This window comes from Rhinoraja longicauda, chromosome 1 (assembly GCF_053455715.1).
Source record: "Rhinoraja longicauda isolate Sanriku21f chromosome 1, sRhiLon1.1, whole genome shotgun sequence".
In the NCBI taxonomy this organism is placed as follows: domain Eukaryota; kingdom Metazoa; phylum Chordata; class Chondrichthyes; order Rajiformes; family Arhynchobatidae; genus Rhinoraja; species Rhinoraja longicauda.
In genome coordinates, this window is record NC_135953.1 from 54,135,847 (window position 1) to 54,155,337 (window position 19,491).

Sequence of the window (19,491 nt, forward strand, 5' to 3'; positions counted from 1 at the left end):
ATCGTTAACCGTCAGAATTAAATGCAAACATTTCAAATCTTTTGCTTTTAGAAAGTTAAATTCCGTGTTCAACTATGCAACCCAGGCAACCAGCTGCAACAGTATACCTTAATCCTTAAAGAGGATGTACCTTTACAAAGGAGATGAGGAGGAATTTCTCGAGTCAGAGGGCGGTGAATCTGTGGAATTCATTGCCACAGACGGATGTGGAGGCCAAGTCATTGGGTATCTTTAAGATGGAGATTGACAGAATCTTGATTAGTAAGGGTTAAGGGGAGAAAGCAGGAGAGTGGGGCTGAGAAGGAAAGATAGATCAGCCATGATTGAATGGTGGAGTTGCCTCGATGGGCCGAATGGCCTAATTCTGCTCCTATGATTTATGAACTTACTTGGTACTAGCATGAAAAAATCTCCATACTGCCTCAGGATGTTTCTCTAGCATGGCAAGAGACAAAAATAATAGTTGACACCAAGATTGCTGGAGTTGCAGACAGTGATGAAGTAGCCTGACGTGCGGCACCTTATCGAAGGACTTCTGAAAATCTAGGTAAACGACATCTACAGCCTCCCCTCTGTCCTGCTATTAAATTCCTCAAAGAACTCCAGCAGATTTGTCAGGCAAGATCTTCCCTTCACAAAACCATGCTGACTTCGGCCAGACTGGCTGAACCATGGCCTGGTACTGCAATTCAATGCATAGGAATGCATTAGGCTGCATAGAGTGGTGAACCCAGCCTGATCCATCCTGAGTACAGTCTTCCTCACCATATTAAAAAAACTACAAAAGGCACTGCCTCAAGGAGGCAGCATCTACCATCACAGATCCGAACCTCTGTGCTGTGGCCTCTACTTGCTGCTACCTTCTTGGACAGAAGGTACAGAATCCTGAAGTTGCACACCCATTCAAGAATAACTACTCTCCTAACCTGTCCAAGTCCTTCTGCAGAGTCCTTGCTTCCTCTCCACTGCCTGCCCCTCCACATATCTCAGCATCATCTGTAAACTTGGCCACAAAGCCTTCAATCCCCTTATCTAAATCATTAGTATAAAACGTGAAGAGAAGTGGGCCCAGCCCGAAACGTCACCCATTCCTTCTCTCCTGAGATGCTGCCTGACCTGCTGAATTACTCCAGCATTTTGTGAATAAATACCTTTGATTTGTACCAGCATCTGCAGTTATCTACAAAAGGGACGGGTTGCATCTTAACAGCAGGGGGACAAACATTCTGGCAGGCAGGTTTGCTAGTGTGACACCTGTGGCTTTAAACTAAGTAGTGGGGGGGAGGGGTTAACAAATTGTGAATATGAAGATGAGGTAAAAGGGAATACAGGAGATATTGCAAAAGACTCTCGGAAGAATGGGAACAGAAGTTCTAGAGCGGAAAAGAAATTAAGGGCAGGGCCAATTGTGAACGATGTGAGAGAGGAGGTAAATACAGAAGTTAAAGTGTTGTACTTAAATGCGCGTAGTATAAAAAATAAAGTGGATGAGCTTGAGGCTCAGTTAGTCATGGGCAAGTATGATGTTGTAGGGATCACTGAGACATGGTTACAAGAGGACCAGGGCTGGGAACTGAATATCCAGGGGTACACAACGTATAGAAAAGACAGACAGGTGGGCAGAGGGGGTGGGGTTGCTCTGATGGTAAGGAATGATATTCATTCCCTTGCAAGGGGTGACATAGAATCAGGAGATGTTGAATCAGTATGGATAGAAATGAGAAATTGTAAGGGTAAAAAGACCCTAATGGGAGTTATCTATAGGCCCCCAAACAGTAGCCTCGACATAGGGTGCAAGTTGAATCAGGAGATAAAATTGGCGTGTCAAAAATGTGATGCTACTGTGGTTATGGGAGATTTCAACATGCAGGTAGACTGGGAAAATCAGGTTGGAAATGGACCCCAGGAAAGAGAGTTTGTAGAGTGCCTTCGAGATGGATTCTTAGAACAGCTTGTACTGGAGCCTACCAGGGAGAAGGCAATTCTGGATTTAGTGTTGTGTAATGATCCTGATCTGATAAGGGGACTAGAGGTAAAAGAGCCATTAGGAGGCAGTGATCACAACATGATAAGTTTTACTCTGCAAATGGAAAGGCAGAAGGGAAAATCGGAAGTGTCGGTATTACAGTATAGCAAAGGGGATTACAGAGGCATGAGGCGGGAGCTGGCCAAAATTGATTGGAAGGAGGCCCTAGCAGGGAAGACGGTAGAACAGCAATGGCAGGTATTCCTGGGAATAATGCAGAGGTTGCAGGATCAATTTATTCCAAAGAGGTGGAAAGACTCTAAGGGGAGTAAGAGACACCTGTGGCTGACGAGGGAAGTCAGGGACAGCATAAAAATTAAGGAGAGGAAGTATAACATAGCAAAGAAGAGTGGGAAGACAGAGGATTGGGACTCTTTTAAAGAGCAACAAAAGTTAACTAAAAAGGCAATACGGGGAGAAAAGATGAGGTACGAGGGTAAACTAGCCAATAATATAAAGGAGGATAGCAAACGTTTTTTTAGGTACGTGAAGAGGAAAAAAATAGTCAAGGCAAATGTGGGTCCCTTGAAGACAGAAGCAGGGGAATTTATTATGGGGAACAAAGAAATGGCAGACGAGTTAAACCGTTACTTTGGATCTGTCTTCACTGAGGAAGATACACACAATCTCCCAAATGTTCTAGGGGCCGGAGAACCTAGGGTGATGGAGGAACTGAAGGAAATCCACATTAGGCAGGAAATGGTTTTGGGTAGACTGATGGGACTGAAGGCTGATAAATCCCCAGGGCCTGATGGTCTGCATCCCAGAGTACTTAAGGAGGTGGCTCTAGAAATAGTGGAAGCATTGGAGATCATTTTTCAATGTTCTATAGATTCAGGATCAGTTCCTGTGGATTGGAGGATAGCAAATGTTATCCCACTTTTTAAGAAAGGAGGGAGAGAGAAAACGGGTAATTATAGACCAGTTAGTCTGACATCAGTGGTGGGGAAGATGCTGGAGTCAATTATAAAAGACGAAATTGCTGAGCATTTGGATAGCAGTAACGGGATCATTCCGAGTCAGCATGGATTTACGAAGGGGAAATCATGCTTGACAAATCTACTGGAATTTTTTGAGGATGTAACTAGGAAAATTGACAAGGGAGAGTCAGTGGATGTGGTGTACCTCGACTTTCAGAAAGCCTTCGACAAGGTCCCACATAGGAGATTAGTGGGCAAAATTAGGGCACATGGTATTGGGGGTAGGGTACTGACATGGATAGAAAATTGGTTGACAGACAGAAAGCAAAGAGTGGGGATAAATGGGTCCCTTTCGGAATGGCAGGCAGTGACCAGTGGGGTACCGCAAGGTTCGGTGCTGGGACCCCAGCTATTTACGATATACATTAATGACTTAGACGAAGGGATTAAAAGTACCATTAGCAAATTTGCAGATGATACTAAGTTGGGGGGTAGTGTGAATTGTGAGGAAGATGCAATAAGGCTGCAGGGTGACTTGGACAGGTTGTGTGAGTGGGCGGATACATGGCAGATGCAGTTTAATGTAGATAAGTGTGAGGTTATTCACTTTGGAAGTAAGAATAGAAAGGCAGATTATTATCTGAATGGTGTCAAGTTAGGAGAAGGGGGAGTTCAACGAGATCTGGGTGTCCTAGTGCATCAGTCAATGAAAGGAAGCATGCAGGTTCAGCAGGCAGTGAAGAAAGCCAATGGAATGTTGGCCTTCGTAACAAGAGGAGTTGAGTATAGGAGCAAAGAGGTCCTTCTACAGTTGTACCGGGCCCTGGTGAGACCGCACCTGGAGTACTGTGTGCAGTTTTGGTCTCCAAATTTGAGGAAGGATGTTCTTGCTATGGAGGGCGTGCAGCGTAGGTTCACTAGGTTAATTCCCGGAATGGCGGGACTGTCGTATGTTGAAAGGCTGGAGCGATTGGGCTTGTATACACTGGAATTTAGAAGGATGAGGGGGGATCTTATTGAAACATATAAGATAATTAGGGGATTGGACACATTAGAGGCAGATAACATGTTCCCAATGTTGGGGGAGTCCAGAACAAGGGGCCACAGTTTGAGAATAAGGGGTAGGCCATTTAGAACGGAGATGAGGAAGAACTTTTTCAGTCAGAGAGTGGTGAAGGTGTGGAATTCTCTGCCTCAGAGGGCAGTGGAGGCCAGTTCGTTGGATGCTTTCAAGAGAGAGCTGGATAGAGCTCTTAAGGATAGCGGAGTGAGGGGGTATGGGGAGAAGGCAGGAACGGGGTACTGATTGAGAGTGATCAGCCATGATCGCATTGAATGGCGGTGCTGGCTCGAAGGGCTGAATGGCCTACTCCTGCACCTATTGTCTATTGTCTATTGTCTATTATTGTCTTATGCTTTCCTACACCAATCAGATTCAACATGGTGGCAGCACCAAGGCTGAGCGGTAACCATGTGAGGTGTGGGACGATCTTTCTGATCAAGGTGTTAGTGGAGTAGGAGTCCTTAGGCCCTGCAGCAGTCTGGGGTTTGTGGATCAGGCGCTGCTCCAGGCCGAGCGGGTAGATTGGACGTGGCCTGCAGCGATGGAGGATATCAATGACATCGCCCCACCAGACCGACCCCTGCAACCCCTATCCAGTGCCACCGCCGCCAGGAAAAACAGGCTTTTATGGCCAAGTTAAGGCTCTACATTTTTATTAACATTTTGGCCTTGAAACATTTTTTAAAATGGTACTGGAAACATGACTCTTGTGTAGTCTAGGTGTAATCTGCTATTCCTACACCCTTGTACTTAAGTATGATGTGCTTATGTATAGTAAGATTCTTATCGAATTGTATGCAAAAAAAAGTTTCTCGGTACCTCGGTACATGTGACAATAAAATACCATTGATTGTTGAACCAACTTACACATCTCTCTTAAATCCATCCAGCAATTTGGCTTCCACTGCCCTCTGTGGCAGAGAATTTCACAAATTCACAACTCTCTGGGTGAAAAAGTTTTTTCTCACCTCAGTTTTAAATAGCCTCCCCTTTATTCTAAGTCTGTGGCCCCTGGTTCTGGACTAGCCCAACATTGGGAACATTTTTCCTGTATCTAGCTTGTCCAATCCTTTTATAATTTTATGTTTCTATAAGATCCCCTCTCATCCTTCTAAACTCCAGTGAATACAAGCCTAGTCTTTTCAATCTTTCCTCATATGTCAGTCCCGCCATCCCAGGGATCAATCTCGTGAACCTACGCTGCACTGCCTCAATTACAAGGATGTCCTTCCTCAAATTAGGAGACCAAAACTGTACACAATACTCCAGATGTGGTCTTGCCAGGGCCCTGTACAACTGCAGAAGAACCTATTTATGGCAAGCTGATAACTGGAGAAAGGTCTCATTAGAGATCAAAGTGCGGATCTGTGCGTGGAGCCAGAGGATATGGGTGAGGTGTTAAATGAATTATTTACATCTGTAACCACTGAAGAAGACAATGCAGCCGAAGAAATAGAGGGAAGTTCTAGAATGTTAATAGAGAGATATATTGTATCGTAGTGGGCTTGGATGTGGATAAATCATTGATGTATCCCAGGCTGCTGTGGGAGAAGATTGGTGGGGTACTGACACTGATTTTTAAATCTTTGCTAACTGCAGGTGAGGAGTATAGACAGTATATATTGTATCTTTATTTAAGACAGGCAGCAGGGTTAAAATGATAACTACAGCCCTGCCAGTCTAATGTCAGTGATCGAGAAGTTATTGTAAAAAATCTTGAGGGACACGATTAATCTACTTAGAAAGCAAATATAGTCAGCATAGCTTCATTATGGAAAATCCTGTCTAATCAATATGATTGAATCTTTTAGAAACGTAACACATTATGCAGATGTATTCTACAGGTAGATAAGGTGATGAAGCCGGCATACAGGAAACTAGCCTTCTGTGCCAGGGAAGAGAATACAGGAGCAGAGGTTATGGTAGTTTTATAAAACATTGGTTACTTCACAGTTGGGGTGCTGTGTACAGTTCTGATTAGCAAAGAATACCAAGGGCATGACAACACCAGATGCAGAGAAGATTCAACAGGATGTTGCCTGGTCTGATGCATTTCAGTTCTGGGAGGTTGAATATGCAGGGTTTGTTTTCCTTACAACTGATGAAGTATCTGACTGCAACATACAAAATGGTGAAAGGTCAGCACAGTGATGCAGTTGTAGAATTGCTGCCTTACAGCACCAGAGACCCGGGTTCGATAGTGACTACGGGTGTTGTCTGTTCTGAGCTTGTATGTTCTCCCTGTGACTGGATTTTCTCCAGGTGCTCTGGTTTCCTCCCACACTCCAAAGACGTACAGGTTTGTAGGTTAATTAGCTTCTGTAAATTGTCCCTTGTGTTTTGGATAGTGCTAGTGTACAGGGTAATCACTTATCGGCGTGGACTCGGTGGGCTGAAAGGCCTGCTTCCACGTTGTATCTCTAAAGTCTAAATTTATTTAAATGTGAGGGAGGATAGTTGAAAGCACCGCCCAAGTGGGTGTTGGAAGCAGAAACTCTCACATTTAAATATCTAGATGAAACATAGATGGCGAATTTACATAACACATCACACTGGATGGACGATATGCCTGTTTCATGTTGATGGGAACTCGGTTAAAATATATTAGGGCAGAACTACAACTACTCAGTAAGCAAACAAGATTAACTTCTTCTGATGTTCAAATCACAGTGAAAGGACAAATCAAATCCTGTCTGTGTCCTGCAGATTTGTTAGTGAGACTGTCCTATGGTTTCTTAGGGTTTAATGTTACACAACCAAGAGACAGATTGGATTTCAGCAATAGAATATTTTGACCTTAAAAGCAGTTATTTAGTATATAGTAAAAATTTCCTGGGAATATTTGAAATTTAGACTTCATACTTATTGCGCAAGTCAGCCCAACATTCAGCAGTGATAAAATAGCATCTTCCCTTAAAAATTGCTTAGAAACTCTCCAGTCATCCTCTCTGGTTTTGAGTTTACAGCACAATTCAGACTCAAAACTGTAAACCTCACGACTCAAGTTGCACAGCTGTGTTTGATTTCACCATATGCGAAAGACAGATTATCCGCACCTCTGCCAGCCAAGTAAAATACAAGTGAGAAACAAGGTTTTGATCCAAAAAATCTAGTAACTTTTTAATTTGACTTTGGCAAACTGTTTAGTAAATGCAACAATTAAATATCCATGCTGTACATGTTTTAAAAGGCCTGGGACTGTAATTTATTCAAAAATTCCCCATTTGATGTTGCCAACTGGCTGGAAATACACAGCCAGTAATGTGATTGCCCTGGTTTCAAAGTTCAGAGCTGTCACAAACCATGATTTTTTTAAAAATATACAAATGCAGCTGCTGCGGAACTCAGTTGAGCAAAGGAGGCTGATCTTGCAATTCTCAATTGAATACAATTCGACAGAATAAAGTGTTCTTACCAAACCTACTTTTAAATTGTAATGCAAATTAAATTAAGCTTATTACAAAGCCAATAATGTTCAGGCTGTTCATTTTGGGGCACACTGTATTCAACAGTAATGGATAGTTACAGGTAATTAACAGATGCCATTTACAGCTCAGTTTCATAACTAGTTAATGCGTAATACAATTTACAATAGTAATGTAGTGAAATTAGTTTTTGTGAAAACACTTTGCATTAAATATGTTCAAAACTTTTACAGCACTATAAAACAAAACTAAATTCTTAAATAGTAAGTGCTTCAGAGACAACACACTAACCCACAAGAAAATTAACTGCATTAAAAAAAACTAAATTAATTTTAGAAGAACTTGCCTTCTCAATCACATTGTTTATACATTTCAAGTCTGTTAGAGTTCAAAATGGAGTTGCAGTTCTCCAAATTTACAGATGTTACAGACACATGCGAAGCTGCTATGTACAGGTAAACCTTGTTGTGCTACAAGGTTAAGCTACATCCAGTACACCTGCAGCCACTAATTGTCTTGAGAGCCAGTCTAATCCTTCATGTAGTCCCAAGCCACTCTGAGCATCACAGCCTTGAATATGCCAGCTGCGACCACAGCACAGCTTGTGCAGACTGAGTAACTGTGTCATCTCTTCTATTGTTAATGCTCCGGCCACATCCTGTTAAACAAATAACTTTTTTAAATATAAAGAAAGATTGCAGTAAAAAAATAATTCATCCAGCCATCAATTCAATCTTATTTCTCAAGAGAGATTTCAATACCGAGTACAATATTTAATGCTCAACCGTCTTAGTTGCAAGTGAAACCCAATGAATTTTCTCAGAGGGTTACTCTGTTCACATGTTACACCTGAAGAAACTAATTTTGATAGATTTTTTAACCTTAAGATGCTCGAATGCAAACTGAACTCGAGCTACGGGATTAACCTTGGCCCAATGGAATGGTTGAGAAGACCTATAGGACTATGGCAAACACCTGTTTGTTCTTTAAAATTTCTTATTTGACCTTTCTGGTTACATTTATTCCTCAAAGAAATAGTTATTTTAGTCAAATGTATGCTCATTCACTTCAAATGTTCTGATTCCTTTACCCATGTTTTTCACATTTCAGTTGGACACCCACAGGGAAGTTCAGGGAATAGAGAGATGTGGATCATGTACTGGCTGGACAAGATCAGTTTAACTTGGCCTTATGTTCTATCACTAGTTAAAATATGGTTCATAACAGAAATGGAAACTGCCAGGTCTCATCGGCACTGCTGTGCAGCAAGGCAAAGTTGGTCGATTATCTCGGTCACCTTCCTACACTAAACCCATCTCCCTCAATTGCCCGCATTAAAAATGAACAAATCTCTATCTTGAATACACTCAGCACCAAGTGTTCACTTGAGTATTGACATTCCAAGATTTGTCACCTCGTGTGAAGGGACTTCTTATTTTCCCTGAAAGATGGTTGGCCTAAGACACCCAAACCAAGGCAAATATCGACCCTGAATCTACTTTATGGGCAAGATGAATTTACTTTAAGGGCTGGCTGACCCGCTGAGTTATTCCAGTCGTTGTGTCTATCTTGGATATAAAACAGTATCTGCAGTTCCTTCCTACACTACTTTAAGGGGCAAATCTACTCACCCATAAAACTTTGTACATTTCAATTAGATCATTTGTCATTCTTCTTCATTTCATCCATTGCACGTACATCCTTTCTTGAGTATGAAGTCATACATGCAGACAATATTCCAGAAGTGGTCTCACCAAGGCCCCATGTAATTGGAGAAGAGTGCACTGGTGCTCAAATCTTCTTACAGCGAAGCCCAACCTATCATTTGCCGCCAATACTGGTGAAACAGGAGCCTCAAATGATCAACCAGTTTGACAACTAACATACCTGTTTATTGGCAAAGATGAGGAGTAAAGCATCCCGTAACTCCTTTTCAGCCAACAACTTGGCCAATTCATCGTGTGCTTCCATTAATCGGTCCCTGTTGCTGCTATCAATCACGAATACAACTGCTGCAGGAATTTAAAAAAAGAATCAAACATTTGTAGTTTATGATGTCTAACAAAGTTACTAATGAAGTGTCTTATTTTATTAGAATTGATGATCTAACAACTATTTAAAAAAGGTGTCTCTGTTCTTCATCTAATTTTTCTATCAGATCCGAAATTTGTATTCAATATTTTTAAACACTTGCACGTCTCCGAGCATGATTCAATCTGATTGTTTTGAGTCAAATTACTGTTTAGCTGCTCACGCATTGAAAACCTCACAAAGGGTGGCATGGAAATGGATCCAATTACCATTAAGAGCTATTCAAAAGCCATGGAAAATGTTTGGAAGCTAATTCATAAAGCCAGCACTGTTCATTTGGCAACTAAATCTCTGTTTTAAGACATTCGGACATAAATAGGGATAGGAAGGAGAAAAGATATGGGCCAAATGCAGGTAAATGGGACAAGCCCAGAATGCCAACTTAGTCAACATGGACAAGTTGAGTCAAAGTGTCTGGCTCAATGACTATTACTAAAATTTGGGCCAAAATATTTGCTTAGCAAATTCCAATAAATCCACTTTAGTGCAATAAACCCAATAAAAAAAGAAAATAAATCTTTAACATCGAGAATCATTACCAGTACCAAGCACTTCAGTGTTTACCCAGTATCCCAGAATAGCACAATTATTCAGATGATAGCAATAAATCAGAATGTTCTACACCAACATAGATAATGTCAAACCTTGTGTGTTGAGGTAATAATGTTTCCAGAGTGGTCTCAGTTTATGTTTGCCTCCCACATCCCAAATTGTAAACTTGAGGTTTTTGTATTCTACAGTTTCCACATTAAAACCTGCAAGGAGGGGGAAAAAAGTACTAATTTCACAATTTGTCTCAACTTTGCATTTTTGTCAAGATTGTCAGTCTTAAAATTAAAATCATAATTTTTGCAAATGTATGCTTTAATTTGGAAGGATGCGAGTTTATAAATAAATACAAGAGGAAAAGCACACATATTGACTTTCAGCTTATTCAGCTGTTAGATGCAAAACTACACAAGGAGAGAAGAGCAAGTCGAGCAACGTCATCAGTTGCAGCACATCCCTAATCTCAGAATTTTCACTTAATATTATTTTAGCTACAAGTACACTAATTATCAGATCTAGAAGATACATTAAAACATACAAAAGATTATGCCCACTGCAAACTCCATTCCCTAGTCCCAAACTCCATCTTCACTCTGGTTATGGGAAGATTGAAATATAATTTTTCTTTCCTGTCGATTCCGAATTTTCAAATGCCTTCCTTCCTGCACCATACAACTGTAAAAGTACATCAACATTCCCCCTGTATCAGTTCATACTGTTAAAATAAATATTATGCATATGATTGTTAGCTGCAAACCTTGACTATTGATGACGCTAAATCCTAAAAAGTAAACTCGAGACTTTTGTATTCCACAGCTGAGTGGCAGCTTAATGTTCCGAGGTTTCAATTTTTCAAATGTGATCAAGAGGGAAGCAAAATAAGTGGACGGGTTGCACCACCAATCAAGAAGACTGTCACAGCAGCGCTCAAAGAGGACATATTGGAGGGTTCGTCCACTGAGGCAATATGGGTAGAGCTTAAATATAACAACGTCCAGGCACTTTAATGGGATTGTACCATAGGCCCTCTAATAGCAAACAGGAAATAATGGAACAATCTGTAGATAGATTACCAAAAGATGCCATAGCAACAGGGTTATTTTGGTGGGTGGCTAACTTCCCTAATATTGACTCAGATTTTCTCAGGGCCAAAGGCTTAGATAGGGCAGAATTCAAGATTTCTTGAAACAGTTTGTGGATAGTCCAACCAAGAAGGGAACCTACTGGACCTTGTGTTGGAAAATGAACATGGCCCGGTGACTGGAACTTAAATTTTGAGCAGTTTGTGGATAGTGATTACATCTACATAAGTTTAATGCATTGTTTTGAATCGGGAGAAGGCTCAACCTTGTAGAAAAGTACTAATTTGAAGTAAGGCAAAACACAATATTATTAGGCAGGAGCTGGGGAGGGTATACTGGGAGCAGATATTGGACAAGTTCACGCCTGACACATGGGAGTCATTTAAAGGCTAGTTGATCGAAGTTCAGAACCAGCATGTTCCAGTAAGTAGGAGGTATAAGGATGGCAAAGTAATGGAACCATTGATGACCAGAGAAGTTGTAAATGTGGTCAAAAACTAAAAGGAAGCACATGCAAGGTTTAAGTGGATGGAATCAGACAGGGTTTTTGAGGAATATAAAGAAAGGAGGAAAGAACTCGAGCAGGCAATTGATTATAAAGGCCAAAAAAATGATTTTGGCGAGTCAAATGAAAGAAAATCAGAGGGATCTTGGTGTCCAAGTCCATAACTCCCTGTTCAATCTACAAATATTCTGTAGCTGGTGTTGAGATTTGTGTTTGGATGAGAACTGAATGCCCTGTCTTAGAAAGTTATAGACTATATACTGAGAAATTAGTTTGTATAAAACATAAAACAGGAACAGACCCTTTGGTCAACAATGTCTTGCCAAACAGCAAGACAAGCTAATTTTTCTGGATGACTTCAAAGCAAAGACTATACTCCTTGTTAAGTTGTGATTGGCAAGATAGTACTGAGGAACACAAACTTGAGTAGTTCCTATGCACAGATACACGGTGCACAATCTTGTCGTAACAACACGTTTTTGAGAGAAAAGACGTTACAGCCTTCAATCCAGGCACATCCAGTTGTATTTTGCCAATGTCCATGTGAGTGATTGCAAAGAAGTCTCTAGAACCCCTGCTATAACTGATGACTATTGAACCGACAACTGTCATATAGTCGGCTTTTCTGACTTTTCGTTTTTGGACAGTCTCCTAGACTGGAGTCCTCGATGATATTTGCTGTCTTTCTTTTTGTACTCTGCTTCTGTACTAGGAAACAGCAGAAGCTGCTACATGCAGTGTTCTTGGCTGGAAAATTCCATCGCACCTCAACCTCAGTAAACCCACAATGTAAACAAAAGGATGGTGGAAGATAGAGTGCAAAAATTCATCTTAAATCAGGCCCCACTCAAGCACTAAAGTTTCAAAATTACCATAATAGTTTTCAAATCTCTCCTTGTCCTCACCTCTCTTTCTTACAATGTTTGGAGATAAACATTTTCCATCAATTCTGGAATCATACATATCTCCAAGATTGCACTGGATACATTTTTAGCATCAAAGCCCTAAGTTCTGGAATTCCCTCCATTTTTTTCCAGCTGTAATATCTAAATAAGCTATTGGACCAATGGAGCAAGTAAATATTACTTGCCCACTTTGAGAGCAAAAGTCATTGTTAAAACAGTTATATTAAAAATGCTATACAAATGCAATATCTCTCATTGACACAATTGGTCTTATGATCTATTACAATTACCTATCGTAGGAATAGGCTGCATGAATTCATCCTGCTTCAATTTGAAAAGAATAGTTGTTTTGCCTGCTCTATCCAGTCCTAAAGTAACAACACGTATCTCCATTTTGGGTCCAATATGAACACGATTATCCTATTGAGGAAAAAAAAGAAATTTCCATTTAGTTTTGCCTTAAAATTAATAAATATCAAAAACACCCTATTTGAAAACATTTTTCATTAGCTAATTATTATACTGCAGGGTTCTGTACTGCAGCCACAGCTTTATAAAACACCATGTAAGGGACCTTCAAAAAAATTTGTTATACCACCTACAGATTCAGCAGCTACCCAAGCCTTTAGGGATGGCTGTGAACATCATTTTTTGTCCCCCAATGAGCCAATTACAGGCAGCCCCCTGGTTACGAAAGCTCCAATTTACAAATTTTTGACTTCAGGTCACACAGCATGGAAACAGGCTATGCAGTTCAATATGGCCTTGCAGTTCAATATGGCCTTGCAGACCAAGATGCCCATCTAAGCTCATCCTATTTGCTTTAGGATCACAAACATTTTTTGATGACTTTTTGAATTATTTTTTGGAATTAGTTAAGTTTCCTTAACCTTACAGCAGAGCATCACAGGCAAATCAATTGATATCGTTTTTATATCAGATATCAGAGCCTGACCGTACAGCTGCTGAAGAGATGGAGTCCCCAGCTTTGCCAGGTATTAGTGATTTGAGCTGCTGCCTGGAAATGCAAGCTGAAGTGGGATTGTAGCTACTCTTTTATGGGGTCGAGTTGAGTATTTCTTTGGATATTTGGGAGACGCCAGGATGGATTTGCTAGCTGCTGCAGGCATCTAGCAGTTGGGAACGGGACATTTCCACACACCTCTTTCCCTACCCACCGAGCTGCAACAATTGTGCGCTGGGTCAAGCCCAGCAGGGCTGGGAGCACTGAGCATTCTCAGTCACTGAGTCAGTGAGGCCGGTTGGCAGCCGCTCTTCCCAAGCTTGCTTGTTCTTCCATCACAGCCGTTTCTTTGACCTATTCATTTCCTACTTACAAAAAAATCAGGTTATGAAGATATCTCAGGAATGGAACTATTGTAACTCAGGGACAGGCTGAATGGGGCTTCTTCTGGCCCATGCTTGTGACGGAGTTATACTGTCACAAATGCTACCTGGTCTCCATCTCCCAAAACCTTTATGCAGTCTCTCCACAGCACATACTGCCACCTAGCTTTGTATCATTAGCAAAGTTGGAAGCGTTACATGCAATTCCCTCATCCAAATCATTAATGGAGATTGCTAAATCCCAGCATGGATTCCTGCAGCAGCCCACTTGTCACAGCTCTCTAATTTGAAAATGATCCATTTATCCTGCCTGAATGTCTATTAATTAATCCTTAATCACATCAGTATATAACTGCCAATATCACGTACTCCAATTTTGTTTGATCTTTTGTGTGGCACCTTTTCAAAAGGTCTTCTGGGAGTCTAAAAAGTACTTGAACTGGTTTTCTGAGGTTGCTAGTCACAAACAAAAACAAAATATCAAATACGATTTCCCTTTCAAAACTGTAATTGAAAAATTACAGGATGAGAGTCAAAGTGCTCTGTTGCCACTTCCACAGTACATTCCAGCATTGTCCCTGTCACTGATGGCAGGCTAACTGGTCTGCAGTTCATTGTTCTCTCATCCTCCTTCCTTAACTGTGAGCTTTGTTGGCTGCTTTCTAATCTGTGGAAAGGATTTTAGAATCTTTTAGAAATTCAGTTCCACTTAATCTGCAACTGGGGCAAAGTTGCAATCACACAGATCAAAAGCTAGAAAATGATACCAACAAAGACAAGGGTTTCCATTTACATTGAGTGGCATCTTTACTAGCTCAGAGCAGCTATGAGGTTTCCATAGGATTGTATTCAAACTGTACTGATGACCAAGCCTTTTCTAAAAATAAATAGATGTTTGATAAAAACCCATATTAAGATTAATACACAAATGGAATTTATTCCAAATTGCTTTTTTTTCTGATATGTTCATAAACAGAAACATAGAAAATAGGTGCAGAAGGAGGCCATTTGGCCCTTCGAGCCAGCACCGCCATTCATTGTGATCATGGCTGATCATCAACAATCAGTGCCTGCCTTCTCCCCATATCCCTTGATTCCACTAGCCCCTGGAGCTCTATCTAATTCTCTTTTAAATTCATCCAGTGAATTGGCCTCCACTGCCTTTGTGGCACAGAATTCCATAACTCTCTGGGTGAAAATGTTTCTCCCCTCAGTTTTAAATGACCTCCCCTTTATTCTTAGATTGTGGCCCCTGCTTCTGGACTCCCCCAACATTGGGAACATTTTTCCTGCATCTAGCTTGTCCTGTCTTTTTATAATTTTATACGTCGCTAAAAGATCTCTTCTCATCCTTCTAAACACCAGTGAATACAAGCCCAATCTTTCCTCATATGAGTCCCTCCATCCCAGGGATTAACCTCGTGAACCTACGCTGCACTACCTCAATAGCAAGGACGTCCTTCCTCAAATTAGGAGACCAAAACTACACAATACTCCAGATGTGGTCTCACCAGGGCCCTATACAACTGCAGAAGGACTTCTTTGTTCCTGTACTCAAATCCACTCGTTATGGCCAACATGCCATTAGCTTTCTTCACTGCCTGCTGTTCCTGCACGCTTACTTTCAGTGACTGGTGTACAAGGACACCAAGGTCTTGTTGCACTACCTAATCTGACACCATTGAGATAATAATCTGCCTCCTGATTTTTGCTGCCAAAGTGGATAACCTCGCATTTATCTACATTATACTGCATCTGTCATGCATCTGCCCACTCACTCAACGTGTCCAAGTCACCCTGCAACCTCCTAGCATCCTCTTCGCAGTTCACACTGCCACCCAGCTTTGTGTCATCTCCTAACTTGCGAGTGTTACTTCTAATTCCATCATCCAAATCATTAATACATATTGTAAATAGTTGCGGCCCCAGCACCGAGCCTTGCAACACTCCACTCTCCACTGCCTGCCATTCTGAAAATGACCCGTTTATTCCTACTCTTTGCTTCCTGTCTGCCAACCAATGCTCTATCCATGTCAATATCCTACACCCCCAATACCATGTGCTTTAATTTTGCTCACAAACCTCCCATGCGAGACCTTATCAAAGGCTTTCTGAAAGTCTAGATAAACTACATCCACTGGATCTCCTTCATCCATTTTACTTGTCACATCCTCAAAAAATTCCAGAAGATTAGTCAAGCAAGATTTCTCCTTCATAAATCCATGCTGACTTGGACCAATCCTTTTACTGCTATCCAAATGTGCAGTTATTACCTCTTTAATAATTGACTCCAGCATCTTCCCCACCACCGATGTCAGGCCAACTGGTCTATAATTCCCCGTTTTCTCTCTCGCTCCTTTCTTGAAAAGTGAGATAACATTAGCTGCCCTCCAATCTACAGGAACTGATCCTGAATCCATTGAACGTTGGAAAATGATCACCAATGCGTCCACGATTTCTAGAGCCACCTACCTCCTGGGAAGCAGACCATCAGGGGATTTATCAGCCTTCAGTCCCATCAGTCTACCCAATACTATTTCTCACCTAATGCAAATTTCTTTCAGTTCCTGTCTCCCTAGATCCTCTGTCCTCTAGTACATCTGGGAGATTGTTTGTGTCTTCCTTAGTGAAGACAGATCCGAAGTACCTGTTCAACTCTTCCGCCATTTCCTTGTTAGCCATAATAATTTCACCCGTTTCTGCCTTCAAGGGACCCACATTTGTCTTTACTAATCTTTTTCTCTTAACATACCTAAAGAAGCTTTTAATGTCCTTCTTTATATTCTTGGCCAGCTTTGCTTCGTACCTTATCTTTTCAGCCCGTATTGCCCTTTTTGCCCACTCCTCTGGCTTCCCACTACTCTTTGCTATCTTAAACTTCTTTTCTTTTAGTTTTATTCCTTCTCTAACTTCCCTTGTCAGACATGGTTGCCTCTTACTCCCCATAGAATCTTTCTTCCTCTTTGGAATGAAATGATCCTGCATCTTCTGGATTATGCCCAGAAATTCTTGCCATTGCTGTTCCACCGTTATTCCTGCTAGGATCCTTTTCCATTGGACCTTGGCCAGCTCCTCTCTCATGCCTTCATAGTCCCCTTTGTTTAACTGCAACACTGACATTTCTGGTTTAACCCTCTCCCTCTCAAATTGCAGATTAAAACTAATCATATTATAGTCACTACCTCCAAGCGGTTCCTTTACCTCGAGTTCCCTTTATTAAATCTGGTTCATTGGACAACACTAAAAACAGAATTGCTTTCTCTCTGGTAGGCTCCAGTACAAGCTGCTCTAAGAATCCATCTCGGAGGAACTCTCCAAACTCCCTTTCCTGGGGCCCAGAACCAACCTGATTTTCCCAGTCTCCCTGCATATTGAAATCCCTCATAACAGTGGCATTACCATTGTTACATGCCTGTATTAACTCCTGCTGCAACTTACACCCTATATCCGGGCTACTGTTTGGGAGTCTATAGATAACTCCCATTAGTGTCTTCTTACCTTTACAATTCCTCAACTCTATCTACAGTGACTCTACATTGTCAGTCCCTATGTCACCCCTCACAAGGGACTGAATTTCATCCCTCACCAACAGAGTTACCCCACCTCCTCTGCCCACTTGCCTGTCCTTTCTATAGGACGTTTAACCCTGAATATTCAGTTCCCAGTCCTGATCCTTCTACACGTCTCTGTAATCCCCACAATGTCATATCTATCAATCTCTAACTGAGCCTCAAGCTCATCCACTTTACTTCTTATACTTTGTGCATTCATATATAATACTTTTAATCCTTTGCACAACTCACCTTTCACATTGATTCCTATTACACTTGGCCATTCTCTCCTATTCCTTCGTGAGCTTTCTGTCCCATTAATTCTAGGGTCTTTCTGAACTTTTCCTATACTCTCTTTCCCTTTAACTCCATCTTTGTCTATCCCATTTGAACCCCCCCCCTTATTTAGTTTAAAACTACCCATGTAGCAGTGGCAAACCTGCCTGCCAGAGTGCTGGTCACACCTGTTCACACCTCACTTCTTCTGCTCCCATGGTACAAGACTCATGGGCCTGTACCTCCCTCTCCTTGCTGGCCCACTTACAACATTGGCTATTCACCAGTCTTCTTGGACCTCACCTGTGGCTAAAGACGATACAAAGATCTCTGTCCCAGGTCCCAACAATCACCTCCATTGCTTCCCTCAGTAGCCTGGGATAGATCCTCTCAAGCCCAGAGGACTTTTACCAAAATATCCAACATCACCCCCTTAAGCTTTAGTATTTCAACAAACTCATTAATCTCAGCATCATTCATATTTTTCTCCTTGCTGAGAATGTTAATTCCTCTGGCTCCACGTATAAATCCCTTCCTTACCCATGAGTGAATCAATCCTTTGCCTCGTTACCCTGTTGCTCCGAAAACCTTGGGTTTCTCCTTAATCCTACTTGCCGATGACATTTCATGGCACCTTTTTGCTTTCCTGATATCTTGTTTAAGTCCTTCCATGCTTCCTTTATATTCCTCATGGACTGACGGATTTCACTTTTCCTCAATCTTACTCTTGCTTCCTTTTTCTTTTAGACAAAACTTCCCAGTTCAGTATTTTTTTAAATTTATTGTCATCTGTACTGAGGTGCATTGAAAAGCTTTCTTGCTGTCATCCAAGGTTTCTGAACCTTGCCATATCCTCCATTTTCATCCTCACAGGAACATGCTGATCCTGAAATCATCTAGTTTTTATAAAACGATGTCAGATTTGGATCTACCGTCATACAGCAAGGAAACTGGTGCCCCTCCAGTTTAGGTTAAACCAATCATTATTTAGACTCCCACTGTCTTGGAGGAGATGCAAATGATCAACATAAATGCAGCTCTTTGGTCACACACAACTATTTCTGCCCACTAATATATAGAGCGTAATACGTGGGAGTAATCTTGTGATTACTGCCCTGGAAGTTCTGGTTTTTAACCATTCAACCCAACTCCCTAAATTCTCTGTTCAAAACCTTATCTCACTAGCTGCCCAAGTGATTGGACCATGACACCCCCAAAATGTCCTGCGCCAACTCAGACGTCATTGATCCTTGCACCAAGGAGGCAATACCATCTTGGAGCCTCGCCCACAGATGCACCCAGAAGGGACTAACTATAAAGCTCCCCATCGCTACTGCACACCTAGATTATGACCTTCCCTGCTCTGCAACAGAGCCAGTTATGTGGCTGGTGCTGCTGCTATTCCCTGGAGAGGTCATTCCCCTCAACAGTATCTGCAGCTGCATGCCTGACAGTACACTCCTAAACTAGCTGCCCACCCCTTCTGGCAGTCACCCATCTACCTGGCTCAACCTGAAACTATCTGTGATACTTTCTGCCTCCTCTATGCAGTCTGAGGAGAGCTGCAGCCAGACTTCCTTCCTACCATTCAGGAACTCTTTCTCTATTCTGATTGATCATGGAAAAGTTTCAAGAAGGCAGTGAGAACATCCTGTTTAGTTAACTGCCTGAACAGTTATGCTGGCGTTCTGATAATCTCTTGCTGTTATTACTGGATTAAATAACATGTTTAGAAGGCGGTCTTCAAGTAT

The 19,491-nt window shown here is 41.5% G+C and overlaps 1 protein-coding gene across 1 annotated transcript in view; it reads right to left on the reverse strand.

Annotated features, from left to right (window-relative positions):
• Window positions 1-7,087: 7,087 nt before the first annotated feature.
• Window positions 7,088-19,491, reverse strand: part of trim23 (tripartite motif containing 23) — a 30,422-nt gene continuing 18,018 nt past the window's right edge. Inside the window, exons 8-11 of the mRNA XM_078397515.1 lie at window positions 12,857-12,986; window positions 10,170-10,280; window positions 9,322-9,446; window positions 7,088-8,092 (exon numbers count right to left, since the gene is read on the reverse strand). Coding sequence (XP_078253641.1) covers window positions 7,913-8,092; window positions 9,322-9,446; window positions 10,170-10,280; window positions 12,857-12,986 — 546 coding nt within the window. The 3' untranslated portion in view covers window positions 7,088-7,912. The remainder of the gene's footprint in view (window positions 8,093-9,321; window positions 9,447-10,169; window positions 10,281-12,856; window positions 12,987-19,491) is intronic.